Source organism: Pogona vitticeps, chromosome 1 (assembly GCF_051106095.1).
Source record: "Pogona vitticeps strain Pit_001003342236 chromosome 1, PviZW2.1, whole genome shotgun sequence".
NCBI lineage: Eukaryota > Metazoa > Chordata > Lepidosauria > Squamata > Agamidae > Pogona > Pogona vitticeps.
The window spans coordinates 78,551,999-78,572,922 of NC_135783.1; the positions used below are offsets into that span (position 1 = coordinate 78,551,999).

The 20,924-nt window shown below is 40.6% G+C and overlaps 1 protein-coding gene across 1 annotated transcript in view; it reads right to left on the reverse strand.

Moving 5' to 3' along the window:
* VTA1 (vesicle trafficking 1) overlaps window positions 1-20,924 on the reverse strand; it is a 51,412-nt gene that overhangs the window by 13,232 nt on the left and 17,256 nt on the right. The window contains exons 2-5 of the mRNA XM_020814095.3: window positions 14,486-14,580; window positions 12,035-12,162; window positions 11,292-11,367; window positions 5,654-5,759 (exon numbers count right to left, since the gene is read on the reverse strand). Coding sequence (XP_020669754.3) covers window positions 5,654-5,759; window positions 11,292-11,367; window positions 12,035-12,162; window positions 14,486-14,580 — 405 coding nt within the window. The remainder of the gene's footprint in view (window positions 1-5,653; window positions 5,760-11,291; window positions 11,368-12,034; window positions 12,163-14,485; window positions 14,581-20,924) is intronic.

Consider the following 20,924-nt stretch of genomic DNA (forward strand, 5'->3'; position numbering starts at 1 on the left):
AATGCTGAGATAAATTTAACTTGCTGAGCATTCTCAGGAAATACAGCCTCTTCTGTGCCTTCTTCATTAGCATGTTTGCATTTATAGTCCATGAGAGGTCCTCTGAGATGTAAATACCCAGAAATTGAAAACTACCAACTCTCTCCACTTCCTCACCGTTTATGTACAGTGGTAAATGTACATTTCTCTTCCTCCTAAAATCAATTATGAGTTCTTTAGTTTTTTTGATGTTAAGTGTGAGATGATTTTCTTTACACCAACCTTTGTACTTCCTTTCTATAAGCAGACTCATTGTTCTTATTTATGAGCCCCACCACTGTCGTATCATCCGCAAATAAGGTGCTATGCTGTCACAATGACTAAGTTTTAGGAATAATAGTGCCAGCTCATGCTTGGGTTCTTAAATACCACCTGTTAACAGCATCAGCACAAGTGGCTGCTTAATCCTCTAATACTGTGTATATGCCACTGAGGATTACTTTGTTACACAGCAGCTGCCCATGTAGCCTAATGTACATATCAGTGAATGAAGTGACGATTGTGGGGCTAAGTTGTTCCAAAGCAGGCTTAACTTTACAGTATTTGCACTAAGGTTTTTGAGAATTACAGGGAGAACACCACTTTTTGAAAATGTGGCATTTTGTCAATTTACAGAAAGTTACTTTCATTCTTTTTCAACACTGACTTTTTCCAGAGAATGAAGAAAGTGAGTAAGCAGATAGGAATGGGGGAAGTCCTTCAGTACACTTAAACAATACTCCCTTTCTTTCTCAAATGCACAAAGGAAGAATTATGAGTCGTTCTTTGGAAATTCTGAAATACATTTCCGTATGAACTTTGGCACTATAGGACCCTAAAAATTGCAAGTTATGTGTTACATGTTATACACTTCAAGAATATTATTTGAAACAGATTTTGTTGGTTCTTATTGTAGAGATAGCAAACTACAGCAAACCATATCGGTATTATAAGCATCAACAAATTTTTAATTCTCCTTTTGACAAAGGCCCTTCAAACTACTGAAAGACAGAAAACAGTTTATTAAAATATTTGTTAACACTATTAAAATGCAGTGCAGAAACTCAACGGTCTACTCATAAAAAACTTTTTAAAGAACTCACTATTTTGATCTAGTTACATAAGTTTATCAGTATTTGTAAACAGATAAATAAAAACAACAACAACTGCCACCAGCTAAGATATCTGGACAGCTCAGTGAGTTAGGTTTCTGGTTACAGAGGTACAGGTTGGGAGTTTAATTTCGCACTGTGCATCACAGAAAAGCCAGACTATGTGGCCATGAGCAAGCTGCATAATCCCGGGATATCCCAGAAGAAGGGAATGGTAAACCACTTCTGAGTACTCTCTACGTAGAAAACCCTGAAAGGGGTCACCATAGAATTGATTTGATGACACACAATTATTATAGGCTAATATAGCTGTGGCTGAAAACAGTTACTATTATTAACAAAGGAGCTACTGGAATCCTCCCTTCCTTACTGTTCAGGATAAGCTATGAAATAAAATGAAACAGCAAAATTATACTTCTATTGCTTTTCAGCCACTAGCAATGGGATTTTTGGACCACAAATACCACATTTCTCCATTCTGGGAGTTCTTTCTATCTTGCAGGCACTTGGCAAACATCTCAGAAAAAAAAGATTCCAGATAACACTGGGGCAGGAACAGGAACTTGGGCAAAGTTTGCCTAGCTAAACCTGATAACCTTCTAATTTCGGTCTTTCTTCTGGAGTGTTTGTCAGGTGCTAGCAAGGTAGTATAGTGCACTGAGTGAACTATAATATCTTATTTTATATATCCCAGGAATGCTGAGTTGATGCTGATCAGTGCCTCTGAGAAATTATTGGCAAAGTTAAGTCAAGAGGTATGTTTTAGACAAAGAGTTGCCCTCCATATTAATAGAGATCACTGTCACTTGATGTCAAAATGCTCATCTTCTAGTTGGAGATTTCAACAGCCATAGCAACATTTGACAAAAATGGTGAAGATTATATAAAATGGGCAGAATTCCATTTAATGTGCCTAAAGTAAACAGAGACTACAATCCAGATCAAATTTTTGTTAATCAGTTTATAGCTCAGTGGTGGTGAACCTTTTTGGGCTCATGTGCCCAAACTGAGGGGAAAAAACCAAAATACTGGGCGGACTCAGAACCAGAAGTGGTGGCGGAAGGGGGAATCCGGGCACGGAGGTGCCTCAAGGCCCCTCCGCTGCCAGCACCAGTTGCTCTCAATCTGCCTGCCGAAGCACCAGCACCGGCTGCAGCCTCCTCCTGAGGTTTCACTGCATGGAGTGGCGGGGGAGTAGTAACCTATGGCTCGAGTGCCAGCAGAAAGGGCTCCGCATGCCAGCTGTGGCATGCATGCCATAGGTTTGCCATCATTGTTATAGCTCAACAATACTTCAAGAGGATGCGTGATCCAATCCCAGTCAGCACAGTCCCATTCCATGTCAGAATTACTCAGCCATTCAAACCCAATACATAGCATATAGGAGGCATAATTCAAAAAAGCCAAAGCTTGCAACAATGTGCTTTTGCGTGCTCCCAGAAGCATTTGGTGGGGGCACTGTGAAATACAGGAAGCTGGACTAGATGAGCCCTTGGCCTGCCCCAGCAAGGCTCTTCTTATGTAATGCTAGACACAGCTATGCTCTAGAATATCCCTCAACCAGAGAACTGTAATCAATCTGTAACTTCCATTTTGGGATGTTCTTGTGCTTTCATTCCAAGAAGGTGCTGGACCACAACATTCCAGGTCTTACTCCAGAAGCACATAACCAAAAAGAACCGTGATATTCATGGAAAATTGCTGATCCGTTAAATATTCGTCCTTTCATATTCGTGGGTTCTAGAGACCCCCCCCATGAATCCAAAGGGATGAATATTTCCCCATTTTATTTGTCCCTTTGTAATAATAATAATAAAAAAACCCATTCTGCCTACCGGTCACCAATCAGCTGATCGGCGGGCCAAAAGGCAGCCACCCACCCCACAGTCTACGCCCCCACCCTTTCCTCTCCCTACCTTAGCCCTCACCCCCGCCGACACCCCCTTACCATAATCCATAATTGTCGCCACCGCTGCCAAGGTCTCCATCAGGCCTCCACAGCCACGGCGTATAAAAAGGGAAACAGGCTGTCCTTTGCAAAGATGGTGGCTGTGGCTTCATTTCCTTACCCTAAATGAAGCCGCAGCTGCCATCTTTGTAATGGGCAGCCAGTTTCCCTTTTTACACACCATGGCTGCGGAGGCCTGATGGAGATCTTAACAGCAGTGGTGACGATTATGGTAAGGAGGGGTTGGCAGGGTTGGGGAGGGTGGAAGGGGGGCGGTGGTGGGGTGGTGGCAGTGGGGGGGTGGCAGTGGCAGCGGGTTTTTTTTAACGCACTAATAAATTCGTTATTTGTTGCTTCATGGGGGCAACTTTGTGAGTTGTCAACTTGCCATAATGGTGAGTCATCCCCATTTCTAATCTTGATTCTCATGGAAACAGAAATAACTCACTGAATTGATACTATAGCAGAGCTAAACGTGGCAAAAAGCAGCCAGAAAGCTTGGAGGATACTGAAAATATTAATCAATGATTCAAACAAAAGGACACCATAAACTAATACAATCCCTAACCAGGTAGCACATCAATTGCTTTTGGCAGAGAAGACCAATCAACACATAATAAAAATATAACATCAAAGGGATATTCAGAGAGAAGCCAACGCTTGTTTAAGAACAAAAGCTAAAAACCCCACACATAACAGAGGTTGAGAGACTGGGGGCAAGGGGAAAAGGTAAAAAAACAGAATCCTCAATAAAATTGAATTTGACAATAAAAGAAAGGGAATAAAATCTCTTTGAAGAAACAAGTTTTCTTAAATTTCTTAAAATTTGTGGATTCAGGCTGTCCCTTCCATTAACTTAAGGGTTCTGTTTGTAGAAGAGACAGAGATCTAGCAGAGGTTCCTATGGAGCAACAAAGGCTATTTTCAGTGATTCCCTTTCTCGGGCACCACCACCACCACACTTTGTTCCAGTGGCTTCCAACAACCTTTTTTTTAAAAAAAGGAGCATGTCTTCCCTTGTGCTCCCTAAATCAATGAAAAATGCCTCCACCTTCCTTCCTCTTATATGAGCTGTGAATGGAGGTCTGGCTTAGGTAGGCATCCTTCAGTCTCGAAAGAATATGGTAACGTACTCTGTTTGGAGGACTTGGAACTGCTTCTAGTGTGGCTGAGGAGGCCAATTCGAGAGTGACAATCCCTTCCACACTGAAGACAAATCCAAACTGTCCCGTGTCCACCTCCCTGGTTTTGCTGCTTTTGTGACTTGCTCTTTGCCTCAGCCTGCTGGGCAAGGGTCTCTTCAAATTGGGAGAGGCTGTGATGCCTCCAGGCTGAATGCTCAGATGTCAGAATTTCCCATCTGTTGAGGTCTATTCCTAAGGCCTTCAGATCCCGCTTGCAGATGTCCTTGTATTGCAGCTGTGGTCTCCCTCTGGGGCGATTTCCATGCACTAATTCTCCATACAGGAGATCCTTTGGAATCCGACCATCAGCCATTCTCACGACGTACCCAAGCCAACGTAGACGTCGCTGTTTCAGTAATGTATGCATGCTGAAAATTCCAGCTCGTTCTAGGACTACTCTATTTGGAACTTTGTCCTGCCAGGTGATATCAAAAATCTGTCGGAGGCAATGTATATGGAAGGTGTTCAGCTTCCTCTCCTGCCATGCACAAAGGGTCCAGGACTCACTGCAGTACAGGAGTGTGCTCAGGACACAGGCTCTATAGACCTGGATCTTGGTATGTGTCATCAGCTTCTTATTAAGCCATACTCTCTTTGTGAGTCTAGAGAACATGGTAGCTGCTTTGCCAATGCGTTCATCCAGCTCGACATCTAGAGAGAGGGTGTCAGAGATGGTTGAGCCAAGGTACACAAAGTCATGAACAACCTCCAATTCTTGTGTGGAGATGGTAATAGAGGGAGGTGAGTCCACACCCTGGCCCATGACTTGTGTTTTCTTCAGGCTGATTGTTAGTCCAAAGCCTTGGCAGGCCTTGCTGAAACGATTCATGAGTTGTTGGAGGTCTTCAGCAGAGTAGGTAACAATGGCTGCATCATCTGCGAAGAGGAAGTTCCGCATGCATTTCAGTTGGACTTTGGTCTTTGCTCTCAATCTAGAGAGATTAAAGAACTTTCCATCTGATCTAGTCCGGAGATAGACACCTTCTGTTGCAGTTCCAAAGGCATGCTTCAGCATGACAGCAAAAAAGATCCCAAAAAGGGTTGGTGCGAGGACACAGCCCTGTTTCACTCCGCTTCAGATGTCAAAGAGATCTGATGTTGAGCCGTCAGAAACTACAGTGCCTTTCATTCCATCATGGAAGGACCTGATGATGTTAAGGAGGCGAGGTGGACATCCAATCTTGGGAAGTATTTTGAAAAGGCCATCCCTGCTAACCAAGTCAAATGCTTTTGTAAGGTCTATGAAGGCCACTAAGAGTGGCTGTTGTTGTTAATACCATGTCAGTGGTGGATCTATTAGCTCGAAATCCACACTGTGATTCTGGCAGACAATGTATCTAATTTAATTCCTTGAATCTATAAGCAATATTTGAAAATAAATGTTTACCCACATTCTCCTTCCATTGCAACAGGTCCAGACTGTGGAGTCTCTCCATTCTTCAAACAATTATGAATGTATGCTGCCTTCCATCTGGCATATTTTCTGTGTTGAACATTCTAGAAAATAATGAAATGTGATTATTTTAATTGTTACTCTTCTTTGTCTGGAAAAACGTGGAAGTGAGAAATAAGGCAAGGAATGCTCAAAACATCAGTATTTATAATATTACATTATTCTTTTGTTTCTGTCGATTGGAAATCACCATAACAAATCTGAATGAAAAGCTGTCTAATACAAGCTTGCACATTGTTCCTACCAACTTTGGAAACAAATGAACAGAAAGGAAAATATCGTTCATATCTTTAAGGCTAATTCCCACTTTCCTCACAAAACAATTCGGATAGAAGAATGCACCTGGATTTCAATAAAATGTATTTTCAGCTGAGTATATGCTGGATTGAGGTATTAAAGACAAATATCTAGAAAATGTATTACACCTGAAGGCAAAACTTTCAGTGCTTGTTGAGAGATGGGGACAAAGAAGAAACATGCAATGCCCAAAGACGTAGTTCCTAGTATTTTGCACATGTTCAAAACACTATTTGAATAACAGTTTGTTCATAGCATATTCACTGATGTGTGGGAATTCAATCTAAAAATGAAAAACACTATGAAGTCTGAAATAAGAAACATATGAACTTTATTTGGAAAGAGAATGCTGAACAGCACAAAGTACCTCAGATGTTACTAAGATCTTTTTGAACCTGATCTATGTTATAAGACCTCAGAGAAATATATCTAACTTTGCAACATTTATTTACATTTATTTTACAATTGTCCCAATCCAATCCAATTTTTAAAAATATTCTATTGCATCCTATGGATTCATTCCAAGTAATTTTTCTTGGGTCATGCCCAAGTTATATTTGTTTTTATGTAAATAGGAACACCTAATATATTTACAGATAAAGAACTCTCCAACTTTCCAATTCTCAACCCTCTCCAATTCTCCTCTCTAACTGCCTCACTCTCTCCAACTGTCCCTTTTGCTCTGTCCCTCCTGTCTTCTCATAGGTTCCTCCTCTTGAGATTCAGCTATGATAGACAGGAGTGATATGGATCTCTCATCAACACTGCACTATATATGCATCAGACATGTGCTGCCAAAATAACTTGTGTATTTATCTTTTGGTTTTTAAATCACAGATGTTCTTTTATTGTTGTTTAGGATTACTCATTAAACTTCTTATATTTTATTACGTTTGCTTCTTCAAGTGCTGAATGTACTTATTCACATTAGCCAACTCATTACTATTATCTGACTATCTATTTAGTCAGAATGGTCTATTAGATCAGATGGGTGGGATACAAATCAAATCAAATCAATCAATCAATCATTCATTCAATCAATCAATCAAATATTTAGCTTTACTATTCTTTTTATCCCATTCTCATTCTAACCAACTTTCTGATTCTCTCTTCTTAATGCTCTCCAATTCTCCTCTCTAACTGCCTCACTCTCTCCAACTGTCCCTTTTGCTCCGTCCCTCCTGTCTTCCTCTTGAGCTTCAGCTATGATAGACAGGAGTGATGTGGGCATTCCGCCACACACCACAACCTTACTGGTTACAGCAGCAGTCCCTGGCCAGCACTGGGAATTGGACCATGTGCATCGAGAAGCCCTAGTGCTACCCAATGCCCACAACCGTTCACTTCAGCAACTGCTGAAGATTCCACCACAGGTAGCCAAGTTCTGGAAACCATGCGGGCATACACTACTCTATAATTCTAAAACACCTGGGACAGAGGTTGGACCCGCAGGCCCCCAAGCTTCCCCGATCTCCCTGTATGGGGAGGTTCCTTCACTGTTCTGGCTGAGGAGGTTCCTGTCTTTGCCCTTAAGTCATCCAGATCCAACCCCAATGCTCCAAATTGCCATCAAAGTTATGACAAAATAATTGACTGTACTCATACACTATAGTGATGATACCCAATCTTCCACAACACATCATCCCACCATTATAAAAGATAGAGGGAGGGAAAATCAAAAACAGTGAGGTGAAAGCAAATAGCAGATTGGATGGGGGGTTGCGCCCTCTAGCTTTTAAGCTGGGAAGGTAGGCCAGAGAGAAACCCCTCCTTTTCCAATCCTCCTGCAGCACCATCCTTTACCTGGATTTCCCTGACAGCCAATATCAGGTACCCAGGGGAACTCCTGGCCAATCAGAGCTGGTAAGGGACCCTCTGGCAGCCACCCCGCCTGCTGGACTGCAGGGCCACCACCGCCATACCCACCCTGGCATCTGAGCCTGTATGATCCCTCCTTGGCAACAATTACGGGTGACCAGGTAAGTCTGGGCCCCTGTTTTCACATGCAGATACAGTGGTTCTTGCTTTTTATTAGGAAGTAACTTTGCCCCTTCTATCAAGATTTGTATGCCAAGTTATCAGTTTACCCTGAAAATCTGTAAATCCTAAGTGAAGGACTAGCTTTAGACTTTTACATAATAAAATGTCCCACTGCACTTACAGAAGATGTCACTACATGATTCTCCTTTCACTTTTAGCAGCCTAGTACCATATTCTATTTCCACTCAATATAGTCCACCAACCTTCAGGACTAGCCTCTGAAGAAAGTAAGGGAGAACACAGCTTCTAAAAATCTCCTTTTACTAGATGTTTTCTGGACTCAGACATCATTAGATAAAATGACGCGTGAAAAGGAAGGATTCTAAAATGATAGATACAAATTGGGTTGGTTTGTTTTTTACATGGACTTAACATTTTAGAAAATGATATATTTATCTTCTCGATAAAACTTATAGAATGAGGCCCTAAGACACATGTCACGATAATTTTTCCAGCCATACACTTCTCGGCTCAGATTGTTTTGGGACTAGCTAGTTCATGTTTTTTTTCCAGTACTCTGGGTTCTCGAAATAACACTAGCTCCTGAGTAACTAAGAGTTGTTGGACAAAACACAACATCTGGAAACTTCCCTCTTGTCCTTCCTTTGGATTAACTCTTCTTTAGCCATTAGCAACATGGAAGCTTCAGTTTTCTTTATTTTTAATTGTGCAGAAGGTGGTCTTTTCCTAGATGAATTTTAACACGAAACAGTCACAATATCAGAAACACAGTGACAATCTTACAGATGCTGGGTTAGTTGCTCCTTGGAACATTTGTGACTGCTGGGAGGGAAGGTCACACCTTTGACTCTCAATGAGAATAATCTGTCTAGCCTCTAAAAGGCAATGGATCAAGGGACTGAGGTACCCATATATATTTTCTGATCAGGCAAAATAAATCCGTGATTCAGCAATCCCCCAACCATCTACTATAATGTTCTTTACAGTATAACAACCTTGTGTTCTAGAACAATTCCTTTTTCTAGCAAGAACTTATTATAATGCATTTAGACTAATTATTTCAATTTTTGAGTGTGGTATTATTCAAGATGATGTTTAAGTATATTCACTGAAAACATGCTGTTCAATTTCAGAGCCACGGGCTTTATTTATAAAATACAGTAAATTCATGCACTCTCTTTTGGGTTTTGAATTACTTTGACATGGGTTGCACTAATTTTACTGGCATTCCAAAACTCCCTTTGACTAGCTTTGAAATTTGCCTACACCAGCTCTACATTTTTTTTATTATTTCTGCACAGCCTTTCAACACTTCTGGCATTCTTTTCCATCTAATTTCATCCGTTTTGCACAATTCCTACAATTTTATTTTCCGAAAGGGAAATGCCAGAAAATGGAACATCTTGTTTAGAATTTATCTGTTCCAGCATGTCCCAGACTAAACCTCCTGCAGAACATGTGTAAGCAAGAGAAACTGACGGTGAAGTTGGCACACATTTGTATTTCAAAGTAGTCTTTCTGATGGTTTCCATTTTTTCCTTTTAACAAGCATACCTAACTTTCATCCTGTTCAGCCAAAATAAAGAGTCTTTGTTTAAATAAGTCTGCCTTGAGAGTTGCTTAAATTATATTTACCCCAGTTAGTTAAAAGCAGGGGTGGGTCACTTAATAGGCACAAGCTGGATGCATTCTGCTAAACTATTCTTTGTAATCCTTCAGTTGTCCAGCAAAAGCACCATGTGGTTTAAAAAAGTTTTAATTTAAAACAAGAGTGTAGAGCACAACCTGACACATCTGTCATTCTTACAGAAACAGATTCCATCTATCACGTTGTCCTTGGATTTTGGGACACTTTCAACACCTAAAACTAGCACTCCTAAACTGAAAGGGACAAGGCTTATCATATATTCTATACATAATCCAGTCCCCTAACAAGTTCCTAAAGAGCTATTCGTAAGGTTTGTCTCACAAATGGATTCTTCTGAAGACTGGTCCTGCTGGCAGGAGACCATTATAAAAGTAGTCTGTTCCTAACATGGCCAACAGCATTACATGCCTAACTTCTGTGTAGCACAACGTTGCAATACCATGCTATTTTCTGTGTAACACAATGTTGTTTTCATTTTAAATATACACATTCTGCATCCCCTAAGTGTAGTGTTGTAATTAAAGCTTCATCATCTGAAGACAAGTTGCATTTTTTAAAAAGCTATAACTAGTTTAAAACAAAACCAAACCAAACCAGAACAGTTTTCTCACTTGCCCTCCCTAATTCCCTCATGACAACTACTCCTCAGAATCGAACTGCAATATTGCTCTGTTATATCCTTCTCTTTTCACATAGGAAGCCCAATATTTCTTGTGTGGTTTTCATTACACATTTCCACAGTCCTGGCTGGGGGGCGTACTAGTTAATTCTGGTTAGACTATTGGAAGACTGGCTACATTACCTGAAATGTGATTCCACATCACCTTTGCTATTTCTATTTCTCTATGGCACAATAGTTCAAAGAAGCCCACTTCATTGTAATTCTTTTTCACATACAACTGGAATAGTATCAAGTGTATCATCATGTGAAATGCAATTGAAATTTCTTTCACAGTTCAAAGCTCAGCTCCAAAAGTTCAGAACACATACGATCAACAAATCCAAAGCATCAAGCTTATGGAAAATACCTAATACAGAATAATGCTTAAGACAATTTTCTTGGTGTCTTTCAGTTAAAAATAAGCGCTCTGTTCATTCAGTTCTTTAACCACATTACTACCTTTGATTTTAAATACAAAAATGATTGGTCTTTTTCTTTCGTCTGACCAAATAAGCTGCCTTCATCAATTACTGATCTGTCTGCTGTTCCCTATTACTCAAAACTACTATAATAGTCACTATTATGCTGCTACTGCTATTCAGTATTACTCAAAACTATCAATTAACAGTTTCTGTTTTGTAAAGGGAACATTGTGCCAAGATTCAGGGAACCAAGGAGCAAGTTTTGTCCATAGAAAGAAAAGAAGTTTAAGTCTTCTGTTTCCCAAACCATACAGTAAATTTATGAAATCGATATGTTCAAATACTGAGGCCTCCAATCTTGCAAAACTCAACCCATGACCAGGCCCTGTTGAGAATAATGGAACGAATTAGTCACAGCCAACAAAAGCCTCATTGCTCTTCTTAAAATGAGATTTAGTCACAACACAATTTAGCAGGATTAGGAACAAAAGTCTGTTTCTATGTGTCATGCTGTTAATGATGTACATTGCTGAACTGTGCAACTTACCTCATCTGTTAGTTCTCCAAACACAGTCAGGACATCTATTAGAAGACTTGCCGTATAAAAAGACTTAATCATGTTTCTAGAAGGGGAAAAATAGATTTTTAACTTCTCAAAAAGATTAAAATATACACAGACACACTCCATTTACAAAAAACTGAAAGTGAAAAAGAGTTCCCTTCCATCTCTCCAATAGGCTCAGGAGGAAAATACAAAACCACCTCAGGATACCTGTATCTTAAAGTGTGGTGTTGTGGTGAACAGTTTACACCCCCAGATTAGTGGAGCCATTGCTTGAGCTTTTCTGCATCATGTAAGGATATGAAGGAAGGTTGGCAATTTGTTTTGGATTTATCTGCAGACCCCCCCTAGTTTCAATTTCAAATGTTCCTCAGCTATAAAGGTAAAGGTTACCCTTGACATTTAGTCCAGTCGTGTCCGACTCTAGGGTGCGGTGCTCACCCCCGTCTCCAAGCCATAGAGCCAGCGTTTGTCCATAGACAGTTTCCGTGGTTACGTGGCCAGCACAACCAGACATGGTACGCCGTTACCTTCCCACTGTGGTGGTCCCTATTTATCTACTCACATTTACATGCTTTTGAACTGCTAGGTTGGCAGGAGCCGGACAAGTGACGGGAGCTCACTCTGTCATGTGGATTTGATCTTACAACTGCTGGTCTTCTGACCTTGCAGCACAGAGGCTTCTGCGGTTTAACCTGGCTATACATTACTTTTATTTGTTCACTCACTTGTGAAACCGTCCAGCTCGATCTTCATTATCTGCATAAAGAAACATTTTCAATGCATAATTCTCCACATGGGCACAGCCAACTATTTCTTGGGTAACTGCTTCATTATCAGCCAACTGCTTCTTCAGCTGGAAGGGGGGAAAGATAGATTGCAATGGGTTGTTTGCATTTGCTGAGAAAAATGAATTTGCAAGGGCATATTTTAGATTCCTAGTTTTAAAAAAGGAAAGCTGAAATTCCACAAGCATCTCACAGATTCATATCATGGCTTTAAACTGTTGACCTATACACCTGCTTTGGGTCAATATAAGCTAGCATGTTACTTCGTTTCCATGGTTCCACAAATGCCCATGCTGTGTGAATGGAGTGGAGCAATATAATGAAGATAGGACCTTCTGCTTTCCCTTCATGTTCATTAGAGCAAACAAAGGGCTTCAGACTGGGATCTGGCTCTCTTACATAGACTGTTTAGGTACTTGACTGTATCTGAACAGTTCTGGCTGCAGCCAGTCTACATCTCATCCTTGGCCATCAAAAGAGCATCCTGATTCTTGTTGCAGCAATTAGGAACTGTGTACTACATGGGTTAAGAACTGGTACCATGTGAAGTGTTACAAGAAGAAATTATATGAGAACTTTGTGTCTGATATGCAACATAAAACATCAATACCAAAAGTGGTATTGGGGCATTTGTCTTGTCAACAACTAGATATACAGAGCAAGAAGGCATGTGGAGCATGGTATGAAGGAAATCTTTGTGGGTGATGGTCAACTTTACCATGACAAAGCACTATTCACTCCCATCTACATTCATTCTCTTTGTAACCTGCTGAATGATAATGTTATTCATACTGTAATCATAAGGGGTCAACAACTCCCTTTAAAAAAGCTAAAACAAAAATATTCAGGACTTTCAAATAATTGCAACATTCTGTTACTAAGGCAGGTAAAGGTAAAGGTTCCCCTTGACATTTAGTTCAGTCATGTCCGACTCTAGGGCGCGGTGCTCATCTCTGTTTCCAAGCCATAGAGCCAGCGTTTGTCTGAAGATAGTTTCCGTGGTCACACGTGGCCAGCATGACTAGACATGGAACATCGTTACCTTCCCACTGAGGTGGTACCTATTTATCTGCTTGCATTTTTACATGCTTTTGAACTGCTAGGTTGGCAGGAGCTGGGACAAGCGACGACAGCTCACTCCGTCGTGTGGATTCGATCTCACGACTGCTTGTCTTCTGACCTTGCAGCACAGAGGCTTCTGCAGTTTAACCCGCAGCGCCACCACGTCCCTGTTACTAAGGCAAGCTGTGGCTAAATGACCACTGTTCAGTTTTTTAATAGTTCTGTGACACTTTGTGTCCCTATCTCATTATAAATAAAGCTCTGTATGAAGGCTCAACACTATTCAATTCATAGTCTGTTCCACAGCCACAGAAGGTCAATAGGAGTATATAGCTTCCTCATCTGAAGTAGCTTGCAGCATTTAATATAAATAAAGAGCTAATGAAACGAGAGTCTCTGGTTCAACCTAACTGCACCAGTGATCTAAAGATTTACCGGAATGCTTAGTCAAGCAGCATATTACGATTCAAAGACTCCTTTTCAGAGATGTTACAGAGTACAAGCCTCAGGTTTCCTAATAAAATCAGCAAGGTAAATAACACTGTTACAGTTACAACAGGTGGATTTAGGGCACCTGAATAGATTTACTGTTGCCGTTTAGTGTATCCATATAAAACAAAAACCAAAGATATTAGACTATTCTTGTATTTCTTACATTGCCAAGAGTAGTAAAGAAAACATGGGAATGACAGCCTATTTTATACGATGCACGTTAACTTACTATAGAGGCTAGACATCTGCCAATGAAACTGGCAGCAGAAGGAAGTCAGCTTGATCCATATTCTGATTCTTCCAGCTACGGATCAGCAAAGAAACAAGACTTGTATTCTTATTCCTCTTTTCTTCCCTACTGTGCATACATTCTCTCAGTTTTTGTGGCATTTTAACTATAGTTTTTCAAGATGTAAAAAATGGGCAAAGTATAGTTAAAAACACTAACCCATATTCAACTGAATGAACAAAGGATTTTTCCTAACCTATCTGGGCATTATTAAAAAATGGTAAGGAGAAAACAAGAACTGGAGAGAGATACAAAAAAAGGGAGGAGGGTGCACAAGCCTACAGCTCACAAGGACCCTCAAGTGAAATCTGATCAAGTTTTTCTGATTACTCAACTATTTCTGTCAATGGAACTCCTGTCCTGGACAGTCTGGAACAAATTTGTGAAGGGCTGCAACTACACATGGAGACTTCTATTTGCTCACACCATTTGATTTGAGTGAGGTTTTCTTCTATGTAAATATGTTCAGGATTGCAGATATGGCACTTTCTGTCATGATCATATGAGTACATACATAAAATTAACAATACAGTTGTAGGTCTACTTACACCTTCAAGTTGATCCATAAGCTTGCACAGAAATTTGCGACATTCTGGATTTTTACTGTCAATCTTCATCCCTGTCTGCATAGCATACAAACGGCCTATAAATGACAAGATGCAATGACGTTCATGGATGAATCGGTAATTCATGCTTTAGTGTGATTTAAAAGTCGAGTTTAAATCTTAAACACATAAAAGCATTAAATATCTCGGCCAATATCGTTTGCTTAAATGTGGAAAAAGAGGGCAAGTGGATACCCGTTACCACTGCTCTGGAAGGCCTCCTGGTTGTGTGGCCACTTGCACAATTGAACTTGCAATCAAGGTGAGAACAGACCAGAGAAGAGCCAGATTGTGCTCCTGTTCCATGTTTAGGCAACAGGATACTGGCCCTAGTAATTAAGGCAAATAAAATGATTCTGGAGCCAGAGGATTGTGCAACTAATTCCACACATCCAATAGGTTCTGAGTCTGCTAACACAAAATCTCTCTCTTTACCTCCTGTCATGCTACATAGCAAGTTACTGATTTCAGGCAGAACCTTCAGAGCAGTTTGCAACTTAGCATGATAGCCTGGTGTTCAAGGAAGACATCAAAATTCCAGTAGAAATGTCCCCATCATACTGTGTGCTGAACAAAACTATTTTGATTCCACGTATGTTCTCTGTCAATGTTCCACACCATCTGAAATTTATAGAAGGCTCCACTTCTGGAAGGATCCTGAACTGGACAAAGTGACAGAATCAGAGTGGTTCCGGGCAAATGGAGAGCAGGAAGGGAAGCAGCCTGTTTGCTTTACATTTACCACACCTACTTCATAGACCCTCCTTCATGGATTGCTGCCTTGTCGTGGCGAAGGGGCTTGAGTAACTCAGAGAAACTATGGGCTATGCCGTGCAGGGACACCCAAGACGGACAGGACATAATGGAGAGTTCCGACTAAACGCAATCCACCTGGAGTAGGAAATGGCAAGCCACTCCAGTATCTTTGCCAAGAACGCCCCATGATCAGAAACAAAAGGCTAAAAGATATGACGCTGGAAGATGGGCCCCTCAGGTCGGAAGGCGTCCAACATGCTACTGAGGAAGAGTGGAGGACAAGTACAAGTAGCTCCAGAGCTAATGAAGTGGTTGGGCCAAAGCCGAAAGGACGCTCAGCTGTGGACGTGCCTGGAAGTGAAAGGAAAGTCCAATGCTGTAAAGAAAAATACTGCATAGGAACCTGGAATGTAAGATCTATGAAACTTGGGAAGCTGGAGGTGGTCAAACAGGAGATGGCAAGAATAAACATCGACATCCTGGGCATCAGTGAACTAAAATGGACAGGAATGGGCGAATTCAGCTCAGATGATTATCATATCTACTACTGTGGGCAAGAATCCCGTAGAAGGAATGGAGTAGCCCTCATAGTCAACAAAAGAGTGGGAAAAGCTGTAATGGGATACAATCTCAAAAATGATAGAATGATGTCAATACGAATCCAAGGCAGACCATTCAACATCACAATAACCCAAGTTTATGCACCAACCAGCATTGCTGAGGAGACTGAAATTGAACAATTCTATGAAGATTTACAACACCTTCTAGAACTGACACCAAAGAAAGATGTTCTTCTCATTCTAGGGGACTGGAATGCTAAAGTAGGGAGCCAAGAGATAAAAGGAACAACAGGGAAGTTTGGCCTTGGAGTTCAGAACGAAGCAGGACAAAGGCTAATAGAGTTTTGTCAAGAGAATAAGCTGGTCATCACAAACACTCTTTTCCAACAACACAAGAGGCGACTCTATACATGGAAATCACCAGATGGGCAATATCGAAATCAGATTGATTATATTCTCTGCAGCCAAAGATGGAGAAGCTCTATACAGTCAGCAAAAACAAGACCTGGAGCTGACTGCGGTTCTGATCATCAGCTTCTCATAGCAAAATTCAAGCTTAGACTGAAGAGAGTAGGAAAAACCACTGGGCCACTCAGGTATAATCTAAACCAAATCCCTTATGAATACACAGTGGAAGTAAAGAACAGATTTAAGGAACTAGATTTGGTGGACAGAGTGCCTGAAGAACTTTGGATAGAGGCTCGTAACATTGTCCAGGAGGCAGCAATGAAAACCATCCCAAAGAAAAGGAAATGCAAGAAAGCAAAGTGGCTGTCCAAAGAGGCCTTAGAAATAGCAGAGAGGAGAAGGGAAGCAAAATGCAAGGGAGATAGGGAAAGTTACAGAAAATTGAATGCAGACTTCCAAAGAATAGCAAGGAGAGACAAGAGGGCCTTCTTAAATGAACAATGCAAAGAAATAGAGGAAGATAACAGAAAAGGAAAGACCAGAGATCTGTTCAGGAAAATTGGAGATATTAGAGGAACATTTTGCACAAAGATGAACATGATAAAAGACAAAAATGGGAGGGACCTAACAGAAGCAGAAGACGTCAAGAAGAGGTGGCAAGAATACACAGAGGAATTATATCAGAAAGATTTGGATATCCCGGACAACCCAGACAATGTAGTTGCTGACCTTGCGCCAGACATCCTGGAGAGCGAAGTCAAGTGGGCCTTAGAAAGCCTGGCTAACAACAAGGCCAGTGGAGGTGATGGCATTCCAGTTGAACTATTTAAAATCTTGAAAGATGATGCTGTTAAGGTGCTACATTCAATATGCCAGCAAGTTTGGAAAACTCAACAGTGGCCAGAGGATTGGAAAAGATCAGTCTACATCCCAATCCCAAAAAAAGGCAGTGCCAAAGAATGCTCCAACTACCGTACAATTGCACTCATTTCGCACGCTAGCAAGGTTATGCTCAAAATCCTGCAAGGTAGGCTTCAGCAGTATGTGGACCGAGAACTCCCAGAAGTACAAGCTGGATTCCGAAGAGGCAGAGGAACTTGAGACCAAATTGCTAACTTGCGCTGGATTATGGAGAAAGCCAGAGAGTTCCAGAAAAATATCTACTTCTGCTTCATTGACTATGCAAAAGCCTTTGACTGTGTGGACCACAGCAAACTATGGCAAGTTCTTAAAGAAATGGGAGTGCCTGACCACTTTATCTGTCTCCTGAGAAACCTACCGTATTTTTCGCACCATAAGACGCACTTTCCCCCCACAAAACAGGGGGGTGGAAAGTCTGTGCATCTTATGGAGCGAAGAAAACAGATTATATTTTCCTGTTTTCTTCTCCTAAAAAATTGGTGCGACTTATGGAAAGGTGCGTCTTATGGAGCGAAAAATACGGTATATGTGGGACAGGAAGCAACAGTTAGAACTGGTCATGGAACAACTGAGTGGTTCAAAATTGGGAAAGGAGTACGGCAAGGCTGTATATTGTCCCCCAGCTTATTTAACTTATATGCAGAATACATCATGTGGAAGGCTGGACTGGAAGAAACCCAAGCTGGAATTAAGATTGCCGGAAGAAATATCAACAACCTCCGATATGCAGATGATACCACTCTGATGGCAAAAAGTGAGGAGGAATTAAAGAACCTTGTAATGAGAGTGAAAGAGGAGAGTGCAAAAAACGGTCTGAAACTCAACATCAAAAAACCTAAGATCATGGCCACTGGTCCCATCACCTCCTGGGAAATAGAAGGGGAAGATATGGAGGCAGTGTCAAATTTTATCTTCCTGGGCTCCATGATCACTGCAGATGGAGACAGCAGCCACAGAATTAAAAGACGCCTGCTTCTTGGGAGGAAAGCGATGACAAACCTCGACAGCATCTTGAAAAGCAGAGACATCACCTTGCCAACAAAAGTCCGAATAGTCAAAGCTATGGTTTTCCCTGTCGTGATGTATGGAAGTGAGAGCTGGACCATAAAGAAAGCAGACCGCTGAAGAATTGATGCCTTTGAATTGTGGTGCTGGAGGAGGCTCTTGAGAATCCCCTGGACTGCAAGGAGAACAAACCTATCAGTTCTAAAGGAAATCAACCCGGAGTGCTCACTGGAAGGACAGATCCTGAAGCTGAGGCTCCAGTACTTTGGCCATCTCATGAGAAGAAAAGAGTCCTTGGAAAAAACCTTGATGTTAGGAAGGTGTGATGACAAGAGGAGAAGGGGACGACCGAGGATGAGATGGCTGGATAGTATCTGCGAAGCAACCAACATGAACCTGACACAACTCCGGGAGGCAGTAGAAGACAGGAGGGCCTGGCGTGCTCTGGTCCATGGGGTCACGAAGAGTCGGACACAACTAAACGACTAAACACACACACACTTCATAGACCAAAATCAGGAGAAAAAAAACCCAAAAGCCAAGTGCTTCATGCTGGCATAATTTTCTTCTAAAATATTTTCTGGTGAAATTAATAATAAACTCTATAGTTCACACAAATTTCTAAGCAGCAGCAAGAGCTGCTCTGGTCTCCCACACATATGGAATATGTTTTAAAAATACATAGAACTTAACACAGTACTAATGTAAACAGCATACACTTGTTTAAATTAGTACACTCAGATGTATCTGGCATACAACTCAATTTAAACTGCTTTACTAATTTATCAGCTTCCAGTTTTAGTTACTGAAAAACATATATTATTTGCTGCTTTTTAGTCAAAACTAGGGTTGTAAAAAAACAAAGCAAATGGACTGCTTGCATCACATCCCATAATGCTTAAAACAATTTCTAGGTTTACAATTTAATTATGCAGACTATACACTGAAACCAACCCCCAGCTAGGAACTCAATTTACCGGTCCTTGGAAGGATGAACCTTGAGCTAGCTATCTGAGATTGAACCCAGGTCATGAGCAGAGTTTGGGTAGCAGTACTGCAGTTTAACCACTGCACCATGAGGCTCCTTAAATTTTTTTTTCTTTCTTTGTTCTTGAAAATGTTTTGCAAGCAAGAAGAAAACATCTCAACAGTTTTCTCCCCACTGGGAGAGATTATGGGAGGTGTGAGGAATCCTTTGCATTTCTCTAAAAAGAAGAAATCAGTAGAGTCTTTTTGGTCAGAAACCTATATTTTTTGCAGAAAACATTGTGTTTTTGTGCAAACCCACAGGTTTTTTGTGAATTCTGTTGCTGATGAAAAAAAGTTGGTCTTTTCACTTTCATGTACGAGTGAAAATCTAATAGTGGTTGTCTAGCCTATTTTTGACAGGGTCTGTAAGTGTGACAAAGCATTTCTTTTGCTGATGATGAGAAAAATGGCAAGTAGTACTGTATTAATTAAAGCCCTAGTCATGGCTCTCAAAGCAGTTTAAAGAAAAAAAAAGCATAAAAGCCAACTTTAAAAAACAGCTCAGAGAAATCAGAGTAGCCCTCTGGCATGGGCAAATAAGATGTCTACCAGGCTGGAACAGACAGTGCCAGACAAGTCTCTTCACTGAGGAGATTCCAAGTACACACCACACCCACTTCTGATCACCACCTGTCTTATTTCAGATGGGAGAGAATGGCAAACAGACTGAACTGGCTCGTCCGGTGGCAGGTGAAATAACCAAAGTGTTCTTTGTAAATACTCCCAAATAGAATTGTAAAAGGAAAGTTTTACAAAATGCTTTAATATTATGAAATTTGAAATAAAAAATACCTGCCTTTAAAATAAAGTTTATGTTATACAAAAGAAAATGCTGCAAATTAAGGAGCTTTAAATTGTAAATGCCTGTAACTGGCAAATTCAACGTTCACATTAACATGCATGATGCAGACAGCCAACATATCATCATTGTCATCTTAGAACTGCAGAACTGGAAGGGATACATACTGTGCTGCTGGGACCAATGCCTTTCTTGGCATCATTTAATAAGTTTAAAATACAGGTTACATTAGGCTTGCCAGCCAAATTGTTCCACTGTGTTTCATTTGACCGATTCACAAACTCTTTGGAAATAAATACATAAAAATTGTGTGAAATAGCAAACTAACTCTCTCTCTCACTGTGTGTGCATATATAAAACTATAAATATAAATTTGCTGATTAAACTTCTGAATTGTTATGCCAAGTATCAGTTAATAGATCCTAAACCCTGTTATGTTTAAGAGGAATAGTGATTAACAACCTTCTCACACTAGTCTGCTTTACTCATCCAAATATACTGTAAATTAATTCCCTAGCACACTGAGTATTTCATTTGGGTATGTGCTATCCAAGCTCCTCTTTAGTTGCCATTTGAAACATTCCAAATGTATGCCTATTTTAAATAAAAATTGTTACTATTATGAAATTTGAAATAAAAAACATACCTGCATTTAAAATAAAGTATATGCTATACAAAAGAAAATGCTGTAAATTAAGGGGCTTTAAATTGTAAATGCCTATAACTGGCAAATTCAAAGTTCACATTAACGTTGCATGGTGCAGACAGCCAACATAAACAAAAATTGTTTCTAGAACACATTGCAACAAATGGCACAACATTCGAGATTCTACTCTACAATCCAAGTTCAATGTCACAAGATTGGTTTTTTAAGAATTCAATAACCTGCCCATCTCTATAGGTT